This window comes from Strigops habroptila, chromosome 2, assembly GCF_004027225.2.
Source record: "Strigops habroptila isolate Jane chromosome 2, bStrHab1.2.pri, whole genome shotgun sequence".
In the NCBI taxonomy this organism is placed as follows: domain Eukaryota; kingdom Metazoa; phylum Chordata; class Aves; order Psittaciformes; family Psittacidae; genus Strigops; species Strigops habroptila.
Genome location: NC_044278.2, coordinates 2,671,484 through 2,696,215, shown reverse-complemented (window position 1 = coordinate 2,696,215; position 24,732 = coordinate 2,671,484). Strand labels below are relative to the sequence as shown.

At 39.2% G+C, this 24,732-nt stretch overlaps 1 protein-coding gene across 6 annotated transcripts in view; it reads left to right on the top strand.

The window, feature by feature from the left end:
• Positions 1–24,264, top strand: part of LOC115601567 (gamma-aminobutyric acid receptor subunit rho-3-like) — a 28,576-nt gene extending 4,312 nt beyond the window's left edge. For 3 of the 6 annotated variants that reach the window (XM_030471765.1, XM_030471763.1, XM_030471764.1), the window contains 9 exons: positions 3,223–3,335; positions 11,471–11,545; positions 11,766–11,833; positions 13,323–13,546; positions 16,167–16,249; positions 17,117–17,257; positions 19,980–20,132; positions 22,470–22,666; positions 23,453–24,264. In XM_030471765.1, coding sequence (XP_030327625.1) covers positions 3,223–3,335; positions 11,471–11,545; positions 11,766–11,833; positions 13,323–13,546; positions 16,167–16,249; positions 17,117–17,257; positions 19,980–20,132; positions 22,470–22,666; positions 23,453–23,755 — 1,357 coding nt within the window. In that variant the 3' untranslated portion in view covers positions 23,756–24,264. Of the gene's footprint in view, positions 1–1,291; positions 1,389–3,222; positions 3,336–11,470; positions 11,546–11,765; positions 11,834–13,322; positions 13,547–16,166; positions 16,250–17,116; positions 17,258–19,979; positions 20,133–22,469; positions 22,667–23,452 lie in introns of all 6 variants that reach the window. The other 3 variants (XM_030471767.1, XM_030471766.1, XM_030471768.1) reach the window with 3 other exon arrangements.
• The last annotated feature ends 468 nt before the right edge of the window (positions 24,265–24,732 follow it).

The window sequence follows — 24,732 nt, the reverse complement described above, 5'->3', positions numbered from 1 at the left end:
GGCCAAAGCTGCATGGTAAAGAGACCAGGGTGCCAGGCCACCAAAATACAATCTGTGTCTTTGCAGTGCACCTGTGAAAATAAAAAGTATATCTTGAGTTACCTCAGGAAGCTTTTCTGAGAGCCAGGCTAGTTAGATCTCTCTCTTTTGCTTATTAATGGAATTAATGGAATTCGTGTCATGGGAAGAATACTCAAGAAAACATCTGCTGATGATTTTACAATGCTGTAGTGCTGATCAATAGTTAGATATGGGTCTGGGATTTCTCGGGAGTAAGCAAACACACACATGCGACTCCCTTTGAATCATCAGTTAAATAACTGTAATACTGCAATGAGGACAATTTAATAGTATAACTCTTAGCCAAGGAGCAACATCTGGAGCCCACATGCTGATGTTAAAGGAATATCTGCTGGAGAACACTTCTTAGTCTTGGGTGGGGGAAGCAGTCAAGAAGGAGAAAAAATGGAAGCAGAAGTGTATTATTTTTTGGTACCTTGACGTACGCAATGTTACCCGTGTCCACGAAATTAATTCCAAGTACCATGAGCATACATGTCTTTCCTATAAAGGAAAGCCTATTTTACTTTACAATTAAAATAAAATAAAATAAAATATTCTGCCAAAGGAAGGTATTGAAAAAAAGATGTCGCATGGTTGTAATGAAAGTGCTATTTTGACCCCTGCAAGATCTTGCAGCCACTTCTGATAGCAGCTAGAAGTAACTATAGACACTCCACCATTTGTATATAAGGCATCAGCTTGAAGAGGCTGTTCAAGTAAGTAGGCAAAAAAGATGCTTTTCATATAAGCAGCATTACTGTTTGTTTTGTCCTCATCCAGGAAAACAGACGAAATATCAAAATCCTGTCACATTTCTTCTCAGTGGCTCATTAAGAAAAAAAATCCGGCCCTAGGAGCTTATATTTTGCCTCTTGTGACTAGAGGAACCCTTCCTCAGTCACATGCTTGCTTTTAGTAAGAAGTTGTAATAGATGTATCACAATTTTAGCCTGCTTCTTCCAGTGAAACAATTGGAGGTATTTTCCTTGGCATCTGATGACAAATGACCTTCTTCCAAACTGTACTAGCTGTGCCATGGCATATTGAACATAATCCATCATTTTCTTACAGTGGTTCCCAAGCAGCAGATTTTGTTGTGTACCTATTGCAGGGAACTGCAGGTGTTCAGACCTACTGTCCATACTATGATACAGCCTTCCTCTGTGGTGATTTTAATTCTCTAAGGCATGGGATTTCATTTTAGCATCCACATAATTTTCATACTTAGAAAACTGAAATCTGCATTTGAAATGCCTGATGGGTGTTCTAATTGCCCTGGTAATTTGGTTCAGACAACACTGCCAGAGACATTCAAGAATGCTAAGGTAAATTAATTTGTTCAATGATTTTGAATAGCCCAGCAGCCACCTCAGCATTCCTGTTACAGCATTTTTATAAGTAATTTCTTGGGCTTTGTTATTAAGAAAAAAGGGGGGAAAGGAGAAAAAGAAAGAAAGAGTAAATACAGGCACATACCTTATCCTAAAGTATTCCATACCTTGTGTTAAGCAGTGTTTGACTACAGATCTTCAGAACAGATTTCTATCATTCATTCTAAAGTAATAATTAGAGCTGCTGATGTCAAAGTCCCGGAGAATCACAGGAGGCATCAAAGAAATTATCTAGGGAGAGTCCCTTGCCTGTGGCAAAGCAGCTGTATTTAAGTCATTCCTACAGATATACATCTAACCTATTCTTAAATAACCCAGGTGAAAGGAATCTCAAAACCCGCACAAGAAATACATTCCCATGTTTCCCTCTTCTTACCATGAGAAAGGCATTCCTAATGTGTAACATACATCTCCCTTTTTGCCACTCCTTATCCTACTGGGGAGTGGACATGGAGCAAAGGGCCCTGTCTAAGCTCATGATGTGTTCTGAAGACTGTGTCCTTCCCTCAGTCTTCTGCCTCTAAACTACACAGATTCTTACAATTTTCCCATGCCTTTCCTGAAATAGGGGCCCAGAGCTAGGCGTAATTCTGCAGCTAAGGTATGGCTACCTCTGTTATTACTTGGGGCTGGCCGCTTACAGTAGGGCATGCAACAAGGAGTGGAAACTTAAGGAGACGCCATAGCATTTTCCTCATAGCAGAACCAAATAATGTAGCAGATTCTTTCTAAAGCCTGTGTCCTCCAGCTGTCAGGTCTGACTCTTGATCTTGTCTGTGGTTTAACCCAATACTTTTGTGATATGGGCAGGTACCAGACCCGTCTGTCATCTCTGCCATGGTTTCTGTTTATAGGAAGAACAGAAAAGGTGTCTGCATTGTGATAGGCATCTGCCGTTCATTTTAAATGCAGGCCCAGTACATGATATTTCCATCTGGAGAGCTGGAGTCCATTCTTAGGCATGTGAGTTTCCCAGTGGAGTTTGGGATGTTGATCAGTACCTCCTGTGAAGGGAAGAAAGTTAGCAACAGTCACCAGAAAGAAGTGCAGAATTCATGATGTCCTGCTTAGAGCACAGGTTCATCTGTGTTGCCCTGGTGCTATGCAGAGGCTCAGTTATGTGTGACATGGGGAAAAATGCAGTCAGGACTCCTGATGCAAACAAATGCTGCATGTCTGAGCAGCAAATAAGGGGATGAGCTAACGAGTAACTTGGCCAAATCTGAATGATGTTTAAGAAGATCTCAAAAAACAAACCTCTGGATCCAGGGCCATCAGTTTCTTGGTCCTCCTGAAAAATTACGGACTCATTTGAGCTCCTAGAAAAAAAATATAAACAAAGATATAAAGTATAACTGTCTCTGTAATATGGATAATGTATGAGGCGGTTTGAACCACTGGTGTCGAAATAAACTGGTGTTATTTCTAGTCTGAGTTGCAAGTGGTTGTGTGAATACTAACATTTTTTCAAACAGCTATAATGTCCTATATAATGATAGGTACAATCTCTGAGAGGAACACAAGAAGAGCTAGATGTTCTTCTTGGGACTTCTTATCTATAATTGGTGTTCCCATGGACCTGGGCACATTTCCCTACCTTTTCCAATATATCTTCCTCCAACTTTATTAGCACAGTTGTTTCCCTTACCATACCGGATTCAACTGTCCAGAATTCTTGTGTCCCTGCTTCATTGAACTAGCACTCTGAATGTCAGGCAGAGAGAAAAAAAAAAAAGTTTCTTACAATTTTTTTTTTTCTTAAACATAGCAAACGAGAAATTAAAATGAGGAAAATTGACAGCACAAAAGTACGGCCACTTAAATCTGAGCAGCTGCTTCGCATAGAGGATCATGACTTTGCACTGAGACCTGGATTTGGAGGTAAGCAACACACGCCTGCACTGTGCTGGTTAATGGTTTATCCTCTCTCTGGAAGTTGACTTCAACTCTGTCCAGCAGTGTCACTTAAAATTGAATGAGACTTAATTGCAGCTCACTTCTTTTGTTGTACTCCAAGAAATAAATAAAGAAGAAATCCAGAAATACTTGAAGGCAAGGGACTTCTTTGTGTTTAGCGTATCTATAGGAGAAACTGTTCAAATTGGTTCCTTTTCTGAACTTATTAAAAAAATATTATTAGAGCAAGGCTCTATGAGAACAGTCAATAAGGTATCCCTGTAAACTGCATAATCCAGTAGCAATTAGCAAATTACTTAGTCATCACATTTGTTTTGAGAGATTGAAACGAACCATAAATTCCTAAATCTGTTTGCTAGGTAGAGAATAAAAAAGTTGCCCACAGGCGTTCAATTTGTTACCATGTTGATTCTGTGTTGTTGAGCACTACAGTGATTATTTCTTCATTTAACTAAATTGCATGTGGATAAAGGGAGTATTCAATAGGATGTCCACAGTTTGGGTTCAATTTTGACTCTCCTTCATGAAAGGAAAAGTGAGAAAGCTGTCCCACGCATAAGCTTCGTCTGAGCCTTTGTGTCACCAGTTCTGTGTTCATGATTCATGAAAATAGATTGAACTGCTCTGGATTATGAAGCCAAAATAAAATACATGAAGACCAATAATCAGCTGTGTAAGCAAACATAAATCTGGGAGGCTAACAAATCTACAGAGCTATTCTTGCTGAAATCAGCTGCTGGAACCTGGGGCCTGGCAAGCATGCCAGGAGAGAGACCTGGGGTAAGAAGAGCCACTCTGGGTGCATTGGGAGAATGTGAATGGGTTCCTTGCTACCCCAGAAATTCTGTCTTGTCAGAGAGCAAAAATCTTGCCTGATTTTGAACAACAGTTGAGATATGTCTGTTTCTTGACAGCAAAATTTAAAATTACCTCTTGCCTAATATCTGTCTGGTCTAGTATCTGTTAGTGTGGACATCTTGTTACCACCTGCTTGGCCACACAAGGAATTTAAATTTTTCAGAGTGTCATCTCAGAAAGGAAGTAGCATTTACATGAAACCAAACAACCCTTCGGGATGTACTTCATCTCTGGATCATCCCAGAAGAAATACTTATGATGTACATAAAAGCAGCTTTCAGAATATACCCTGTGATCTGGCAGTTTTAATTTTCCCCAGGCAGTGAGGATTTTTTACACCCAGCAAATCTGTACCAGGCTTTTTCCCCTTGTCCTTTTATTTTCAGATGACTAGTCATAGAGCCAATTCAATTCCTATTGAAGTTAGCTGTAGTTTTTCCACTGACTTCATTGCACAGGTGTCTCAATAATCACACTGCCATGGGTATGATTTCAGCTGTACTCCTGTCTTTCAGAAATAGCTTTCAGCAGAAGAATGCTTCAGCTTTGCTTCCCTTTTATCATCCACATGCCATAGAGTTATGGGAAGCACTTTTTTCAGTCACATCCAATAACTCACACACTTCAAAATTCCCAGAACTCTCTTAATATGCGGAATACTAATGAGTGAATGTCTCTAAGACTCAAATACAGATCCATTAACATTTTTACAGTGCACAGTTTTGAACCTGCTGGAGATCCCTCAATTTGGGGAACTCTAAATTTGGCTTGTTTGACTTTGTTTAGCTCCACACATGCAAAGTAAATGAGGCAAACTACAGGACCCAGAGTTTTTAGTATTCATAATTGAGTGACAAAGGGAAAATAGAGAGAGCATATGCTGCATTTGATTTGTAAACTGAGCAAACATGCACAGGAAAAATACTGGGGGAAATGAATGTAGGACTGTTAGATACTGACCAGCAGCAGTGTTACTGGAAATGTGACTTTGCTCACATGACTGCTTGCTTTCCTATGAAAGTATAAAAGTGGTCCATGGAGGTAAGAAATCCTTTTTTTTTTTTTTTTTTTGACCAAATGGACACAACTCTGTCATGGAGAGATGGACACATAATAATGGACACATAAACTGCCATTTTTGTGAGTATATTTTGGCATTATTCTGTTGATTGCAATGCCATCCCAGCTACACAATCAGAATCTCACTGGTAATTTTAAAATTTAGTCCTGACATTGCCTATTTATTAACAGATTAGAGATAAAAGTCTGAGAAGCATACCGTGTCAAGATGAAGCAAAGCCAGCAAGCTGGTCCTACATTTTTGCTATAGAAATGTTACTTGACTGCAGTTCATTATAGTTAGATTGAAGCAAACCAGTAATTCAGTACACCCAAATGTTCCTTAAAAAACTAAACTTACACTGCACTTATTCCCTAAGCCAGGCTCTTAGGTTGTTGTTTGAGGGGATTGGGGGTAGGGTTTTTCTTCCTTTCCTGGTGTTATTGCCTTCTATGGAATGTCATGGTCCTCTTCTGTTTGGAAGTCTCCAGTAGATGAGCCCCTACTGATGCAAACAGATGTGACCCAGCATAGTGATTTGAGTAATTCCACTAGATATTGAACTAGGAGTACTGATGTTCCCCTTGCTCAAACAGCTTTACCAACTATGCTAGTGAACATTGTAGGAATTATGTTTTGTCCTTGCTGCTTCCAGAAGTACTCATAAAGGCCAGGAGATGGCTATGTGAGGTGTCCTGCAATGGTATAATAATGCTTACTAGTTCTGGCTGGCTGCTCAGGACATATCAAAGGAAATAAAAAACTGTCAGTAGACTCAGATCTTTTCATGACATATATCGTTGTACTTCTATGGCCTAAAGTACTTCAACTGATTTTTCAATACCCCCATAAACAGATAATCTGTGAGAAGGTAGCTCAAGTTTGGTATGGAGAAAATGTAAGAAATTATATTATGTTGCCAGCACTTCTTTGAATGGTCATCCCCACGTTTTAACCTCAGTGAGAAAGGGTGAGCACAGGCCAATATCAGACAGCGAACAGAGACTTCCGGCAACTCAGATCTGAGGGCCACTTAGCAGCCAAAACTATGTACATTGAGAGAGGTGTTATAGTGAATTCTTAGAAATGCTTTCAAGTCACTTTATTTTCTACTATACATCTATTTAGCTATAGCCTATTATTTCCTGAACTATCTTATTCCAAAGTACTTTCAGAAGTCAGTGGGGTGAGTTCTTGGTTTCATGAGTTCTTTCTACAATTACTAAAAATTAACATTTGCCATTAAAAAAAAGATAAAATCATAGACTAGCATATAGAGGAAGTAATTCTTTTATTTCTCTGTGCCTTGGTTTTTCTGACAATACAACCTTCCAAGCATTCTCTGAACTATTTGCAGTCTAAAGATTATGGAACCTCATGATCATTGTCATTGTGTACATGGAAATTCTCACCATGTATATGTGTGTAGATATATATATGACAACTTTATTTTTCTTTTACAGTGTGTCTTAAGGACCTGTCATTTCCTATGCTAACAGCGCGTTAGTTAAAGAAGTTTTAAAAATTATCTCTGCTTTGTCAACCAATCTAGTGGATAATAGCATAAGCAAGTAACAGACATGATGGAAAATAATTTAGTGGACTTTAGCTAGTCAAGAAGTAACATCCTTCTAGACAATTTGCATCCTGATCTGCAATTCAGCATAATCTTAATTCCAAATTTTCAGAGGATCAGAAATTCCATCAGCTCACTCGCCTTTATGCTTCCTCCCTCCTCAAGCTAAATTAGTAACATTTAAATTCATCTGAAGGTAAAAGGGTAGAAAAAGGAAAGGAAATAGGGCACAATGAATGTTTTAAAAATGCTGCAATTCTAATAGCTCTTTGCCACCAGGCTGTTTTCTCTTCTGCACCACAGCCTTTCCTGAAAGGTCAGATATATCTTCTCACTGTGGCGGAGAAGACTCACTCTGATGAAAGTGGAATGGCTTTTTCTCATGTGTTACTGGAAGGAATAGCTGTGGTCCGGAACAGGAGGGAAATACTTTGGTAATTTGCAAAACCTTAATAGACTCCTTTTCCTGATCTTCTTTCCTCTTTCATTGCTAATTCTTCCATTCCAGCCCACCCTCATTTCCCACACAAATAAAAAAGAAACAAAACAGTAACAAGAAGAAAACAACATTGCCAGTAATTCTCCTGTTTCAGTCATTGCCAGAAGAAAGTAAAGACACCCACATAGCTTCACTTCGCTGGGGCTTGTTTACATTGCTATTTGGTTTTCTCCTACAGGCCATTTTTAGAAGGTGGTACTCCTGTAGACCTTAATCCTTCCCTAATCTGTCTCCTAGTGGGAATTTCCTGCAGACCTAGCTTTTTTCCATCATACGCTGTTACAAAGCCAATTGGGAGACGATAGTGGCTGTTTTTTCTAAATTCAACATTTAATTTAAGGAATTTCAGGTGCAGTCCACTGTGTGTTCAAAGGTCTGACTATTACAAGAATACTATAGAATTCACTAATCCAGTCATTATTACTGTAGAAATAGATCCTATAATGATAAAACTACATCCTTTTTATGTAATATTCCTTCTAAAAAGGGTATTACAGAATTTGCCTGCCATGCTACCTGTTAAAAAAAATTCTATGTTCATCAAGGAATTCTTTTGCAATGTTTAAACCCTTAAAACGAAAGACTGGAAATGGCTTGTGTAAAGATAAACACATCTGAAAACAATTCTATTTTTTTCTGCTGGGGAGTAATTATCTTGAAAATCTGTGGAGCCTCCATTGTGAGAATCACTAATCCCTCTAAAATAATGAATTTTAGCAATGCTCCAGAAGCAATTGAAGCTGCTCAATTTAATAACAAAATCCTCTCTGCCATCTCCAGTTTTGTCAGACTGAGAAATAAAAACCACAGCTTTGCTCTGGTTACTTTTTTTCAAAGTGAATTTGATGTTGTTGCCTGATTGTCAGCCAGAGATGGAAATTCTCAGAGTGCTAGGTAGAAAGCTGTGGTGCAGACACAGAAGTAGGCAAATTGCTTCACTTTTCTGGCCGGTTTAGGATCCTTGTCAATTCCTATTGAAATGCTCTTTTTTAAAAACATCTCATTGCAGTAAAACAAATCCAAGTGATGAAGAAATGACGGTTCTCAGCAACCTGTTCCCAATAGTTAATTATTCCTGTTTCTACTGGAGTTGATTCTCAATCACAGAAAACTTCAAAGCTCAGATGGCCTTGTCCAGAGTAAGGCCAATATTTGTCTTATAGGGGTGGTGGTATTAGTGACAACAATATAAAAATACTTCAGATTAAAAAAGTGAACTGCAGTGACCAGGATTGCATATATGTGCAGTGTTTAATGTCTTTATCATCTACTTAGTTTTGTTGCCAAAGTAGAGTCAGAATAGGAAGGAAATATTCACAGCTGCTATAATAATAATAGATCAGGGCTGGGGATAGGGGATGCGGTTTATTAATTGTCTGTGGTGAATGCTAGACTGAATGGTATTTTCTCATTAAACAGCATGAGTATGGTCTTTGGCCTTTCCCTACATAGAGAACAGGAACCTCTTTTTAAGGAGTCTGTTTCACAGTTCTCACATTTCTACCTAGTCAGGAATAAATTTCATTGTAACAGTTCCCTTTTTATTTAATTCACTTTAGAGCCATCCACTGTATTTCTCCTGGCTGTAGCTTCTGATCTCTTTTATGCTATTCAGTGTCCCCACTGAGTTTTAATATATAGTTTTATAATAGTTCCCAACTTAGTACAAGCTCTCCTTTCAAAGAATCAAGTGCCCCTATGTGTATTTAAGTGTAACTGGCACTTCAGTTTGTGTGCATGTAACCAACATAATAATAAGCTGCCACTAACTTCTAATTCTGTGATCAGTTCCTTTACATTTTCCAGATAAGGTGAATTATTGAATGAAACTGTACCCACAATGGAACAGTGCTTGTTGGGGTAGGAAATTGTCTGTAATCTTTGCAAATCCCAAGAAAGTGTTAGGTCTGTCATCATCACACTTTGAGCAGCTGTCACTAGGAAAAGCCTTTTTGTCACTACACGATACATGGCTTAGAAAGCCAGTCATCCTATTCTGTGATATGATTTGTGTGTAGCTCCTTGCCTCTTTGAAGAATGTTGATGGTAGACATTTAACTTTATTTGCTTTAGATTTGCCCTCGACTCAGAAACTAGTAAAGCTGTTATTTTATGTAGGCAGCTGCTCCTTTCTCCTCCCCTTCCACTCACATAATTGTCTATGAATCAAACTAAACCCGCTGTTTTTAACATGCTGTTCAAGTAAGTAATCTCCCAAAGTTTTAGCAACAGCAGTTAAGGCCAAATGTATACCCAGATACGAGCACTTCCAATATATCCTGTGTCTCTGCCGTGGTCCCAAGGTAAGAGTTTGGACACATCTACAATATAAAGAATTTGAAACTTTGCGGTGAGTAAGGTTAGATAATACACAGTTCATCTGCCTATTTGCAGTCACTCAAAGCAACCCTGGTAACCAACAGGCATTTCCAAGTCACAAGCCACCTCACCCCGATCTTGAATGTGCCTGTTACACTGCATGGACTTGAAAGGGAGCCAAGGGCTGAGGCCAGATTTCTATCTTCAATGCTGTTTGTATATTAGTCAGCTTTCATACTGATCATGCTGTGCTTCTACAGCTAGCATGCTCCCTGAGCCACCCTGCCTCGTGTACAGCTAGCTCAAGTGTCAGCTCTGCAATGTAGGCTTGTCCTGTTTCATCATGCAAATGAGCAGCTTGATAGACAACACCTCACCTTTCTGCAGTGTTTGCATTTACACGATGTGTGAATGTCATTTGTGAATGATGTTCACATCACATATAAATCCCACAATGGCTTCTACTTAGGCTAAGCTCATCTATTCCACAAACAGAGCAGCAGGAAAAAGCAGCAGCATTTTTCCAAGTGCTGTCTCGTGTTTTACTAATAAACTAACTGGCTGAACTTTGCTGTCTGGAGTCCTGAATTTTGTTTTGAGCTTTGGCCAACAGACTGAGCGCTGCATTCCTCTCAGAGGGAGACAGGATTTCCAAGGCAGATAGCATGCTCTTGTCAGTGCGGAAACATGCTCCTGTGTGCCCTGATAACTGAACGCATTTTACCTTGCTTTCACAAGCACAATGCATCTTCATCTGTGCAGGGTCAAACCCTCCATTAAGGAATACAAGTCAAATGAAGAGATTACAGGGACAGACTTTAAAATATCTCAAAAATAGTTCAAGATCTTCACTGGTAAGAACTGGAGGCAGCTGTGTAATCCTCGAGGGCTGCTATTTTAAGGATAATTCCAAATGGAGACACAGTAAGTGTGGCTGGTTATCAGGAGAGTGATATTTCTGGACTATTTTGGCTTGACACTGATAAAAGGAAAAGGCAAGAAAAAGACAAGTTTAAAAAGCTGTTGTTATCTCCTGCTGTTCAGACTTCATCGTCCTCATGTTTTGTACTGGACTATTTTAAATGTGCACTTTAAAAATATTTTAACTGACTGTTTTAAACAAATGTAATTGGAATCCCATGTACAATAAATACTATCAATTTTCAGGCCAAATACAGAATATTCTTGGGGGAAGAGGGGACAAGAGGAGTATACACATGTATGCACATATCTTTCTCCTTTCTCTCCTCCGTAAGGAAGTGATAAGTCAATTGCTTCAGTGGAATTACCTGCTTGCTGAAAATTACACAGGTGTATAACCTGTCTAGAACCAGATCCTTCATTCTAAATATTATACATTTTATATTTTTCTGTAATTTTTTATTCTTAGTCACTTTATTGTAAAAATGCAAATATGCTTTTATAATTTGTTCATTTATATCCCATTATGTTACAAACAGCCTTTTTCAGTGGCATGAAACAGTGGGGTAGTATATCAAATAAAGGCACCTAGTGCAGTCTGCCGTGTATTGTACTTTATAATAAACCATGCACTCAGTAATATGCATTTTTAGTATGTGTACAGCTTTTCCTTTATGAGGTAGAGAGCAAGCAATTCTTTTTCATAAATACCCCTGCCAAACTTTAAATAGTTGAGTAACTAAAGATAATTAGGAGGTGTAATGATTATTTCGTTTGTAAGTGTCGGAGTAAGCATTGGAACTGGTAAGAAAGCTTTGCATTCTTTGATGTATTTGATATATTTACTCAGCTTTTCCCCATCACAGTTCCAAATAGCACTCCAAGCAGTTCATTAGCACTTGAACAAGGAAGCTGTCACTGCTGTCCAAACTGCAATGCTAGTAACTAGTCTGGCTGCAAAAAGATCACTGAAGGCGTTGTACTTATTTTTACAACTGTTCAGCATCATGTTTTACTTTGTTACCATGGTCTTTCTCATTTAGCGTACTAAAGTGGACAGACCATAGTAAATGCTGGGATGGGGTACTTTCTGTATATTGCTAATATAGTCTTCCCTTTAATATGGATTTATGCTCCTCATCACTCTCTGTTACATTGAAGGGTCACCAATACCTGTGGGCATTGATGTGCAGGTAGAAAGCATTGACAGCATATCTGAAGTTGACATGGTAAGTGGAACTGGAATAAAGAAGTTCAGCCAAAATTCAGGGTTTCAGGAACACCCAGCTGGATGATATAGAATAATACAGTTAAAGAAAGCAAACCCTCAGAGAGAACAAGCTTGCCTTGAAGCATGCAAGTCATTCTTGTTTAAACTAGTAAGTGTTATATAAGAGCACATGTCAAATTTCTCCGTGTGCAAGAGGAACAGATCAGAGTGGATAGTGCTTTAATTTGAAAACACCAACCATTCAGTAAGTCCCATGGGCTTCTACGTGAGCTCTTAGTACTCAGCGCATTAGTTGTAGAGGCTCCATATCCTTTATTTCCTTTGCTTATTCGTATCTGAATATTCCCTTCATTTCTGGCATGGCTGGAGCTGTAGATGTGACAAATGGAAGTAGAAAAATCAGTTCCATGAATGGCCCTCAGAAGTAGATGCCCACACTGCAATCAAGGACCTGTAGCACTGGAATGCAGGCTGTTCATTCCTCAGCTGAAATTGTCACTGATAATGCCACCCATTAATGCCAAGCCCTAGAATAGCAGGGCACGTTAGCTTTGCAAAGAGATCTCATTTACAATATCTTTTCACAGTGAGTGTAGGTCTAGTTGTAGGTGTTGAGTTTGCAATGGGATCTGTCAGTCAGCATGCACCCCTGCATTCCTTTGCAAACCTACCCAAATCATATCACAGGGGAAGACCTAAGTATCTTCCCAGTATTCTTATAAGAAGTAATTTTTCTACTGAGATAAATGATGTCTGCTTAATAAAGCAGAAGTTATATAGGTGAGCACAAAGCAGTCAGGCTCTGCAGAAGCTCAGACTGGGTTTGCAGCATCCTCTCCATCTCTTTCCACATGTATATTTGCAGTCATGCTATTTCTCTAAACAGGATGATAAAATATTTTAAACAATATTTCATATTAAAAAATGTAATTCTTGTGAAATTTAAGTTTTTACTTTTATGAAATTCATCACATATTGTTTCTTTATGATGCATTTCATTCAACCCCTTGTTCAATATTTGTACCAAATGTACAGATTAATGAATTTTACAAATTGACCTAATGCTTATGAAGAACCCAAATTAATCCCTTTGTAAAGGAACTACTGTCCATTCTGAGAAAAGCTTGTGAAGATTTCCAGAGGAAACCTTTTTCCATTTGCCTTTGGTTGATTTAAAAGCTCCTTTATCATTTCACTGATGGCCCAATACAACAGAGCACTGAAATCTGTAAAAGTTTTATCTCAGTATAAATAAGTATGAAGTTCAGACCCAGACACCAGTGACAAGGCAAACAGCCAGTATCTCAGAAGTAGTTCTAATCTATTTTTAAACTCATTGAGTGGGATTTGATTCCTCTCATTGAGCGTCCTCCATATGATATCCAGAGAAGACACTGATCCTTTGCATGAGTTGATTACTTTGTACTGTTTTCTATTGTATGTGAATAAACCATGCATTGTCTTCTTTTATTTTTAATTAAACAAAGGACTTCACAATGACTTTATATCTCAGACATTACTGGAAGGATGAGAGACTTTCATTTCATAGTAACAAAAACAGAAGTATGACTTTTGATGGAAGACTGATAAAAAAGATCTGGGTACCTGATGTATTTTTTGTACACTCCAAAAGATCTTTCATCCATGATACAACTGTGGAAAATGTCATGCTCCGAGTATACCCTGATGGCAATGTGCTCTTCAGTCTACGGTAAGAGCGATACCCCTTTATAAGAAAATACATGGCTGCAATTGTGGACCCGTAGTCTGTATAGTGAGAAATTGCTGGAAATACTTGTAGTTAAGATTCTGAAACTGAACTGGCAGTAATCCCCTGGCATCAGATAATGGGAACTGGTGACTAGTGTACCAGTGTGAAAATATTCAGGACTGATAACATATAAATAACATATTTTTCTGTCATTCACATATTGTTTGTTTCCTGTCACAGAATAATGGCATTTTTTTATCTGTTGTAAATAGCACTGAAATTTATCCTCTGTTAATTCATTGGCAGTGGTTTTATCTACATGTTATCGTTTTTCTTTATGAAGTAGATTTGGATGACGTGGCAGAAATAGTTTTCATGGAGGAATTCTCCCCCTAGGGTACAGCCCTGAGGCCTGTACATTGCAGAAATCACAGTTCTCCAGGTTATTACTAATGAGGCCTATGCACAGAGTTTATACTTCATCTAATCTGGATAGTTTGAAGATTTATGCAAGCACTTGAGATTTTGGCTATTTAATAATTGTTCCAACAAGTAATGAATTTATCTACCTTTTCATGAAGACATGCAGAAACCCTCACAACAACAGTTGTACATCACTTTAAAATAGTGTATGCTCAAGAATCACACTGATCAGTAAGAAAAATGAGGTGAAGTATATATTTTATTGCTGTATTCATTTCCATGCTTCATGATAGAGAGGTTGGGAACACTAAGGCTTACAGCAATGGCTCTCCGCATGAGGGGTATGACATACATTCAGGTGGGGGAAGGAAGAGTGGTGAAGAGACTTAAGATGGGAGAACATATTCTGTCAGCTTACTGGAAAGGTAAAGTGTCATCAAAATAAACAGCAAGAAATTGCGCACAAATAGTTACAAACCAAAGACAGCATGTGATGTGCAGGACAGAAATGAAGAGAAAGGAAAAAGCAAGATGGGAGGGAAGGAAGAGGGGAAAATAGAGCTGAGGGACAGACATGGTGTGAATCAATTTGCTATGTCTGCTCACCGCTTGGATTCCCCTCTGATGGGAGCCCTTGTCCTGTGTCCTACATCACATTTGCAAGCTGGTGCTCTACTTTTCTTCCTTGCCCTTGTCCTCTCCCACAGTTACCTTCTCCTAACTCTGCCATTACCAGATGGCGTATACTGGCTGACTCCTCCTTGCTTTGCCAGGTGAGCTTGCAGCCAGCCTCACCTTCCTGTGCCAGTGAATAGCAAAGCCCCAGAGTTCCTGCCAAACCTGTGGATTTCTTCCTGGACATATGCACAAAGGGCAGGTGTCCTGTCTTTTTCCTTCTCTATCAACTCCTAACAAACAGAGGCAGGGAAAGGGGTGACCTGAAGGTTGGTGAACTAAGGTTTTGAAATTATTAAGGTGAAACATTATTTTTCTAGCTTAGTGGTGTTAATGTGTATGTTCCCAGAGAATCAGATGCTCATTAAAACACCCTTTTTGTATTGCCAGTTTTACATGCACTGGGTAGATTATATTCCAAATACTTACATGCAAGAAATCTGCATGTTCTGCAGTTCTCCTTCAGAGCACTGCATCCAGGATTTTATTGAAGCAAAGTGGAACAAAAATCCAGATTTGTTGCTAAAACAGTCTGTCTTTTATTTTCAATCAACATTTTCTTGTCGTTCCCCTGATCCTTTAGTCGATAGCTAAAAGACGGAAACAACATCCATAGTTGGAAGTATTATGCATGATTTTAAAGATTTACCACTCTGACAATCATATTACAAGCTAGTAAAATCTTACACTTGTAAAATTTAAGATACAGTGTGATTACCAGCCAGCAGTTACATATACTGCTTATATAACCAGTATAGCTCATACTTAAAACTGTAGGATTCAGTTTGGGAAAAACTGAAAAATCAAACTAAAACATCAAATGACATGCAAACTGTGACAAGAAAGGGAAATTTGGTATTATTTACCATATTTAAATTGCTGCCTCTAGCCTTTTTGTTTGTTTATTGGTTAAAATGTTAAGGAATAGTTATCTTTTAAACACTGGTGAAAAAGCAGGTGAAATGCAAAATAATGTTTTTTCCTAGATTTCCTTAAGCTTTTTAGAGTATAAGGCATTTAAATGGTGTTGAAGAGGAGAGTAAGATTCCAGAAATTGCAGCTTATCTTTTTATGCAACTAACTATTATAAGCATTCTAGCTGGGAAAACAGCTAGAATATTATTTGCTGGAATAATATTTGCTGTAATCTGTAATATTACCTACTTCAATCTATGAGAAACCCAGTCAAGAAATGTGAACTCCCCTTGTTAATCTTCCTAAGTGTAACCCTTCAAAGCAAAATGTATGAGAGGCTCATGAAGGATCAGGCCAGTAAAGGGTTTAAAAACCAAAAGGTAATGTACTCAGTAAGAAAGACTAATTATGTTTAAAAAATATATTCTCACTGATTTAGTTTTATCTCACTGTCTTGAAGCAACTTTAGAAGCATCTAAAAAAACTTCAAAAACTCAATCATTAGGATTCTAAGCAGCAGATGGGTCAGGGGTCTCACTAAGTTGTCTGCCCAGCTCTAAGTGTGAAATTTTTAATTTATTTTCTGTTTTTCTCTTCCTTTCTGCAGAATAACAGTTTCTGCTATGTGTTTCATGGATTTCAGTAGGTTTCCTCTGGACACTCAGAACTGCTCTTTAGAACTGGAAAGCTGTAAGTTTAATTCATACCTGTTCTTCACACGCGCATTCTTAGCCGCACTCCATACTCCATCTTGTTAACAATGCCTTTTCAACTCATTTTGACATGCGACCTGAACCGTTCAACCTGTAGAGGTTAAATTGTGACCAGTTTGGGATCCTTCCAGAACTTAGTGAGCTTTGGGAAGATAGAAAAACCATGATGCACCCTGCTTTGTTTTGACTGGGTTGATATTCCAAGGCCTGAATCTAAAAATGTTTCCTCTGTCAAAAATCATGTTTTGTGGGTTTTTTCTTTATTTTTTTTCCACTGAGAAAAAGGTGCAAGTTAAAAGTAAAATGTCAATATTTAACCTCATGGAAAAATTAAAACAAGTGCTTGTGTTACTGTGAAATATCTGCTTTCTCATCCCTGACTCAGCTGTCTGCAGTAAGTTGTAGAGCTGGGCAACAAACGGCAATTTTGTTTTGCCAAGCCTTTTGCTATGTCAAAATTTGTTTCTATTTGGTTTATGACTAAAACTGGGATGCTGGCTTGTTGTTTAGTTTTGGAAAAGAGAACAGATCCCCAGTGTTCGGGCAGTCTGCTCAGTGTCGCAGTTCTAGAGTTCTGATCCTAAATGCCCTGTGACCCTGAGCAAGCCCATGTTCCCCCATCTGTCACGTAAGCTGGTAACAGGGCATAGGACTGGGGTCCACTTAGAACAAGATGGAATGTGGTCCTTGAAAAGTGTCCATGTCAACTAAGTGGCAAATTGATGTGAAAAAAGTGTTTCTTTGGGGTTTTCCCAAATAGTTTGAGTGGTCTCCTATCCCTAAGAAAAGAAAAGAGTAGCATTATACCAGCAGAAGAGGTGATATAGTTTTTACTTTCTCATAGATGCGTATAATGAAGATGATCTGATGTTATACTGGAAACATGGAAACAAGTCTCTCAGCACAGATGAGCACATCTCCCTCTCCCAGTTTTTCATTGAAGAATTCAGTGCTTCCAGTGGACTGGCTTTTTACAGCAGTACTGGTATAGTAATGACTTTTCAAATTCAAATTCATTGCTAATAAATGACTGTTACTGCTTAGAGATCTCAGTTAAAATGAGATCTGTCAATCACATTGGTCTGTTGGCCTGGGTCCTTGTTTTTCCTTACATTACCAGTGTAACGCTTTCTTGATATTAGAAGAAGAGCCCGTAATACTTGTAACTTAACATCTGAAAATAAGAATCTTAAAAAATGCACAACAACCAAATATATACTGGTGTGAGCTCTTGCAAAATTGTTTCTCTTAAAGCCCTTGAAGCACTGGTTTTACAGGAATCTTTGTGTCCTAGTTACATAGAAAAGCTTGAAAATGTATACCCTAAAGGGTCAAATACTAGAGAGAAAACATGAGGAACCCCAGTGTGGCTTATTGTCTAAAATCTCCTCATATTTGCAGCTATAATATGGCACTAAAAGTCTACTAACTAGAAGATTTCCACACGATAGCATTTATAACCTGTTGAGGTCTAATTCATGGTTTTCTTAATGTTCCATGTTTACACACAAAGTTGCAGAAAAAAAATCCCTTTATGTCAGTGCTGCATTGTTTAACTACAGGTATCTGCCCCAGACAGGTTTTTATTTCTCCCTGTAGAACCAGAACTATGCTTTCTGGCAAACTGCACAAAGCTTTAGGAGTTTATTATAGCCTTGATTTCATGCAAGGTGGGTTTTACTTTCTTTGTATTTGTACATGCAATTATAAATTTTTAAATACTTCTCCATATAAGTAGTCTAACCATGTTTTTAACCAGATCAAATAGCATGTTTGCTACTGTACTCACCAGTCTGAGGCAATTCATTTCATTGTGGATATTACCCTTGATATCAATCAGATTAAGTAAATAGAAATTATTCCATATAATATGATGAAATGCATAGCACTTTGGAAAAAAGCCTTGAAAACATACAGGAAAGCTGCAAATAGATTTATTTACTGTATTTTATTTATAGGACAGCTTCCTTTTGCATTTAAAAAAGAGCCATTCAAGTCTGCAGTGGCTGATACTGAATGCAGTAATGCCAGTTTAAATTATGATGCAGATGAAGCAGTAGGGAATTCACAGCTTGATCAGGTTCTTCATCCTTACCTCTTGCTCGTGTATGAGCTAAGAACAGAGCTCCAGAGGCATTGTCATGTGAGAAGAGGGCGAGCAATACCTTACTATCGTAACTGTGCCTTGCTTAGAGCTATGTCAAATTTGTCCTTGTTACAGGAAGGAGACTGGGATGTTTTCCACCAAACTGCTACCACTGAGTGTTGAAACTGGGCTCCAGGAACTCAGCTGGCTTCTTTCTGCCTTGCTGTTCTCACCAAAAACACTTATGCAAGCAAATACGGCCTTGTGCACAATAGTGCAACCCCACACCACCCCAGTACTCAGGCCTTTGCAGCACCTTCACAGCACCTTTGACTTTTTGCAGTGTAACTGCTTAACACTTACATGCAGATGTTTTGGTGATGAGCTTACTCAGCAGGACAAAGGTGAAAGGAAAGACTTTTTTTTAAGTCACAGGGACCCTGGGAAGTACCTGAACAACGTGTGTACCGTATTTTAGTTAGAGCACTGCCCTTTGTAAGCACATACTTTTCTTTGGCTTTGAGGTTTTCTTTCTCACAGGAGGCTTCACTTTCTCTTGTTCTTTTATTTTGCTTCTTATTGGATGAAAATGATTACATACGTACCCTGCCCCTGAAGTAAGTAATAGTGGGGAACAATCAGCACAACTCTAAGGGGAGCCATCTTTCCCTGAAGAGTCTTGGGCAAAAAATGGACAAAAATGCTGCTCACAGAGCAGCCTTCCGCATTTTAGGTTCTGCGTGTTGTTTCCTGTGCATCTCAGAGAACTACACATGTAGCATTTTGGCTTTTGGCGTTCCCAGGCCTCCAAGGGAGCAACAATTTCAATCCATTTTTGAGAAAATAATTTTTAAACCCAAAAACCTTCTCCACAAGTGAAAGCACATAAAGCGTGTTTAATATTAGGTGGGTTGTTTGTTGATACATTATTTTTTATAAAGGCCCTACTTGTGATGGCATGACTGCTCCAACACAGGCTCCTTAATGTCTCTATTTGTACTGGGCAGGCAGATGCTGCGCAGCCAGCCACTTTTGTCTTCTCTTCACCTCACTACACATAGACACTACACATATATGGGAGGTATAGCACCCATGCTTTGCTGCACAGACAGACCGTGCCACCAAAACTCACTAGATGGCACCCTTTCCACTAACGTCGACGCTGGGCGGGCAAACCGGCCTGACGGTAGGAAAAGTGCTGCTTAGTGCTGGGTATTTGTAGAACCAGAGAAGGCAGGCTAATTTTTGGGGAGGCAGGGTGTTGGCTTTACTTTCCTAGCTGGACTGGACAATTACATTCTGTGTGTATTCTCCCGGCAGTTTCACTTGAAGTCTCTTTACTTTTTTCTTTTTTTTTCCCAATTTCTTAACTTCAACTATAATATGGTATTTTATTTATGCAGTCATGATGCTTTGCTCCCAAGGCAGCAGTATTTTAATGAGGGATGAAGGACAGTTAATAAAGTACTATATAAAACCAAGGTGGTGGCAATATTTCTTAGGTATTTACTATTACTGATGAGAATACACCATTCCAATTGAAAGGAGAAGGCCAGTGAACAGAGCTCACAAATAACACAGCTCTTTTCTCCCTCAACCTGTTCCTCTCTTTTTGCAATAGGTTGGTACAATCGACTTTTTATAAACTTTGCACTTCGGAGACATATTTTCTTTTTTGTGCTACAATCCTACTTCCCTGCCATGCTGATGGTGATGCTGTCTTGGGTTTCATTTTGGATTGACAGAAGAGCCGTTCCTGCCAGGGTATCACTAGGTAAACCTTTAATATACCTTCTTCTGGGAAGTACGGAATGGACAGGGGAGAGGTCTTGAAATTACTTTAGCTTCTTATTTACACAGGACATAAGCAAGTATATCAGGTAACTGCCTGAACAACTATTACTGCCACTGTTGTCAATACCACAAACTCCTTTAGTCAACCTTTACATTTGGAAATGGGATGTTTGTTCAGGCTTTCTTTGCTATATTAGAAAACAGCTCACACACCACAGAAGGAAATGGGATGATTCTGCTGGTCTCCTTATGTAGAATTTTACTGAATTACTTTTTTTCCTTTTTCCTCCTGCACAGACGGGGGTTTTCCTCCCCTCTTCCCAGCAAAGTAACAGGTAGTAACTGGTAGTCAGATCCCTCCCCAAATCCATGGTTCATCAGAGATACTTAATAGGCATAATGCAATCTATCTAAAAGCTTTGCAGCTCTGCTTTCTCTCTAGAAACACTTGGTATCTTCCTACCGACTTGGAACCAGTTTCCTGATTTGTCCTATGTAGCAAAGCCTTTCTTTCTCTGGCACCTTGAAAATGTTTCCTTTGGTGCCTTAACTGTGCAAGGCATACAGGCTTCTGTGGAAGCCAAAGAGTAAGTTGGGCACCTTTCTGCTCTCACAGTTTTAGTTCTGAACACTACAGCTCAGGAGAAAATGACTAATTACAGTGTTTTTTTTAATAACATTATTGGGTTTTAGTTGATACCACCTCAAGACTGTCTTTGTTGAGAATTTAATGCTGATGGCATTGGAATGAGTTTTTTTTTTTTTCCAGATTAGCATCTCTGTGAAGATCTAATGGAAATTTGTTAAGATTTCTAATGTAACCATAATGCATCTGTGTTGTGCAACTACCGGCTTCAGAACTAGTAAAGATGTTCTTGTTCTTTCTTCTCACTGATGCTAGTCCCAGAAGCCAACTGCATATTTCTTAGACAAGTGAAAATTTGAGGATCTTTGTAAGAAATAAACTTGCATGTACTGAAGGCGCCCTCAACTTTTATCTACAGCTATATCAATCTAGAAAAAGTAGGACTGTAGCTACCTCAGATCCCGTTCTATTGGCACAGTCTAAAGTTACTAATACATGAGTTATAAATCTATTTGTTAGTTGAAAAACAAACTATGGTAACTTCTACCTCCTTTTATTAATTCATCTAGCAACTCCTTTTGTTTATAAGAAATTTTAACTTCATCTTTAAAAATAAAGTTTTAATTCTCAGTAGGTCATTTGTAATGTTGTCCAGATGGTTTTGCTGATCATGTTTTTTAATTTATATAAGGATTTCTGCAGACGGTTATGCATCAGGAGTTCTATGAACAATGCACATTTCATTAGCATAAGCATACATAATTTATAGGCAATCTTAACAGCAAAGTTTAAAAAGCTTAGCTCCCTAGCATAGAGTATACATATTTAAAATAAATTGATTTCCTCTTATGTAGTGTATTTTAAACACCATCCTCAACCTAAGGAACTTGCAGAGAGGGAGAGAGAAAACTCCTGTATGTTCTAATGGACTTGAACTAGCATAAAACTGGAGAAAGTCTACAGTGAGACCCAGCTGAAAGGCCATGCCATCAGCCAGTGCTGTCTCACAGGTATTATTGAGATGTCTTCACTTCCAGTGTTACATTCATCCCTTTGAAAGCAGGGCCTCATTTGGTTGTTGGTCTTCGGGTTTTTTCTGAGACAAAGCAAAACAAAATGAGATGAATAGCTGCATGTAAGAAGAGATTGGAGGGATGAGGGTGAAATTCCAGACACACTGAAGTAAACAAAACCTGTTTCTTCGTTTCAATGGATACAGCATTTTTATGCTAGAGTGTTTTTAGAGAGACATGGAGTTATGACAAAGACATACAAGCTGATACATGTTCTCAAGAAGTACAATTTGAGAAGGGAGGGAAACTGGTGATTCTTTAGTGCTTCTCTGGGACAAGAAAGTGTGTAGAGGAGACCCTGGCTCTGGGAAGTGAGGGAAGCCCACAAACCTGCTTACATTTCTCTACAGCAGTGCTTAAAGCTGTCACAGAAATGTGTTCCTTACGCTGCTGAATCACCACTCTTGGGTTCCCACTGTTCAAACCTGGTGTGCCACAGCTCTAACTGCACGCACTGAGCAGAGAGATGATTTACTTGTTTCAGTATTGTATATGATATGTCCTTCATGGTCCACTCCACTTTTCAGAACGCATGCAATAAAGTTAAAGGCAGTGTCAACAATGTGCCCTCACAGAGCTGTGCTGTCCAAGCAAAGTTGATGAGCTAAACAGAACCAGCTGGCCAGTATTATGAGAACCTCCCTTTTTTCTCTGGCAGGTATAACTACAGTGCTGACAATGTCAACCATCATGACAGGAGTTAGTGCCTCAATGCCTCAAGTGTCTTACATAAAGGCTGTGGATGTGTATTTATGGATCAGCTTCCTTTTTGTCTTCCTGTCTGTCATCGAATATGCAGCAGTGAACTATCTCACCACAATTGAAGAGAGAAAGCAACTCAAAAAACGGGGCAAGGTACAATCCTCTCTGTGTTTTGTTGCCTTCAGAAAGCATCACAGAAGCCACGGAGTAATCCTGATAGAGCACTGTGGGAACAGTGCAATAACCATGTCTGTGACTTCATTCTGTATCTCACTTTATTTTACTTACCTGAAAGGAGGAAATTTATCATCCTCTCTGAGATCTTGAGAAAGCTGTGCTTCCTCTCCCTTCCTTTTCTTGTGGCAGAGGCTAGGGAGTTCAACTCCTGATTCCCTCTTCCCAGAGGAAGGCAATCTTCATTCTCTTCTCAAATACCTATTGATCAAAGTGGTTTTCTTCTCTCTGAAACATACCAGGGAATGCAGTCATGTGGTTTTCCTTCCCATTTCCTGTGAAGCATAGTGTACTTTTCCTTCTCCTGCTTTGCCATTTTTAATTAGGGAGATGAGTTTAATGATGCCTTTTTGTCCCAAGACCAGATGAATGACAAGGTCATTCTTAGAAAAGTGTGCCTGACGCAGAAATGTGCACAAGTTAAAACATTTGCTTTCTATGAAGCACTCACTTCAAACCTTTGCTTCAAGAATATCCCCATATGTAAACTCCTTTGTTGAAATATCACAGGGGAAAAAACACAAAATTTTTGTTGTCTGTGGGGCAGGCTCTACAGGTAGCAATGCTGTGTGGTAGCGCTGTTCTCCATATGCTGTCCGCAGAAGGAACAACACTGAAGAGAAATCTTGCTTTATTTTCTGGTTTATTTATTTATGATTTACTAACATGGCTCCTAGATACAGAATAACTATTTTTTGTTGCCAGGCTTCAGGAATGTATAGTATTGATGCAGTGCAAGCAATGGCTTTCGATGGCTGCTTTCACGACACGGACGTGGACATGGACCTGACTGCTTTTTCAGACCGCTGTGAAGAGAATGAGACTCGGGCACGTGCAGCCAGTGTCTCCAATGTGGACACAACTCGCATAAAGAGGAAGAGATCTCTGAAGGGAAGCATGGGCAGGATTATTTTACAGAACAATCATGTTATTGACACATATTCGAGGATTATATTTCCCAGTGTGTATATTGTGTTCAACTTTTTTTACTGGGGTTTGTACATATGAACAAAACCGATTATAAGCTAGACATTAATTTGTGGATGAGGGTAGCATGGTGCTTCAAAAACAATACAACAGCAGTAGAGGAAAGGGTTAAAAGTTTCCGAAACTGACTTCTGCGACATACCAAGGCTTAGTTAGTTAGCAGCAAAGCTGTTAATGAAAAACTCTCAGGAGTCTGGTTTCTTTTTCAATTGGGCTGTTGCAACGTTCCATTGGAGCAATCCAATGCACATGCTACTACTGCATTAGTGTAGAAGCAGTTTGCGTACTAAGAGAGCCCGTTGTCACACACCTGAACAGACTGCATCTCCCACTTGAGGTATTATCCAGCCTCTATCTACCCTCTAACCATTCCTCTTTAATCAGCCTTTCTGTTTGTTCTCCACTTGTCCATTTTAGTAGACAATCAGCACCAAACGCCTTCAAATAGCTCCTGTCCTCGTTTCACTTGCTGCATTTTGATTTTGCTAGGCAACCTGTATGCACCTCAGCAGCCTTCATCCTTGGATGGATGGTAAGAAGGGGGAAAGCGATTATGGCTTTGCAGTGGACTAGGGACCAGCAGAAAGCAGGGCCTCTATTTTGGAGAAATCTTGCTAACTAGTCCCTGAGGTAGCACGGGAACAAAGTCCCAGACCCAATGCACTCAGTGTCTTACAGCCACCTCCCAGGTAGATGACCAGCATCACCTGCACAAGCTGTGCCCCTCACGTGGCACCCACACACCTGTGCCTCATATAGACCTGCTGTAATCACCAGCTTTCTGCACAACTGTTTGTTTCAGAAACACAGGCTTTGAGGCAGAGATTTTAGAAAACTTGGTCAAGAAAACAAACCAACCACATCTTCAGCAGAATCTGGTTCTTCTGATTTATGTTGCATATGTGAGCTTGGGGTTCTACCCCACTCCCTCTCCCTTTGGCTTTTGAGATTGGATGTTACAGTGAGAAGCTACACACGCCTGCTTGCAGCAGTGATCC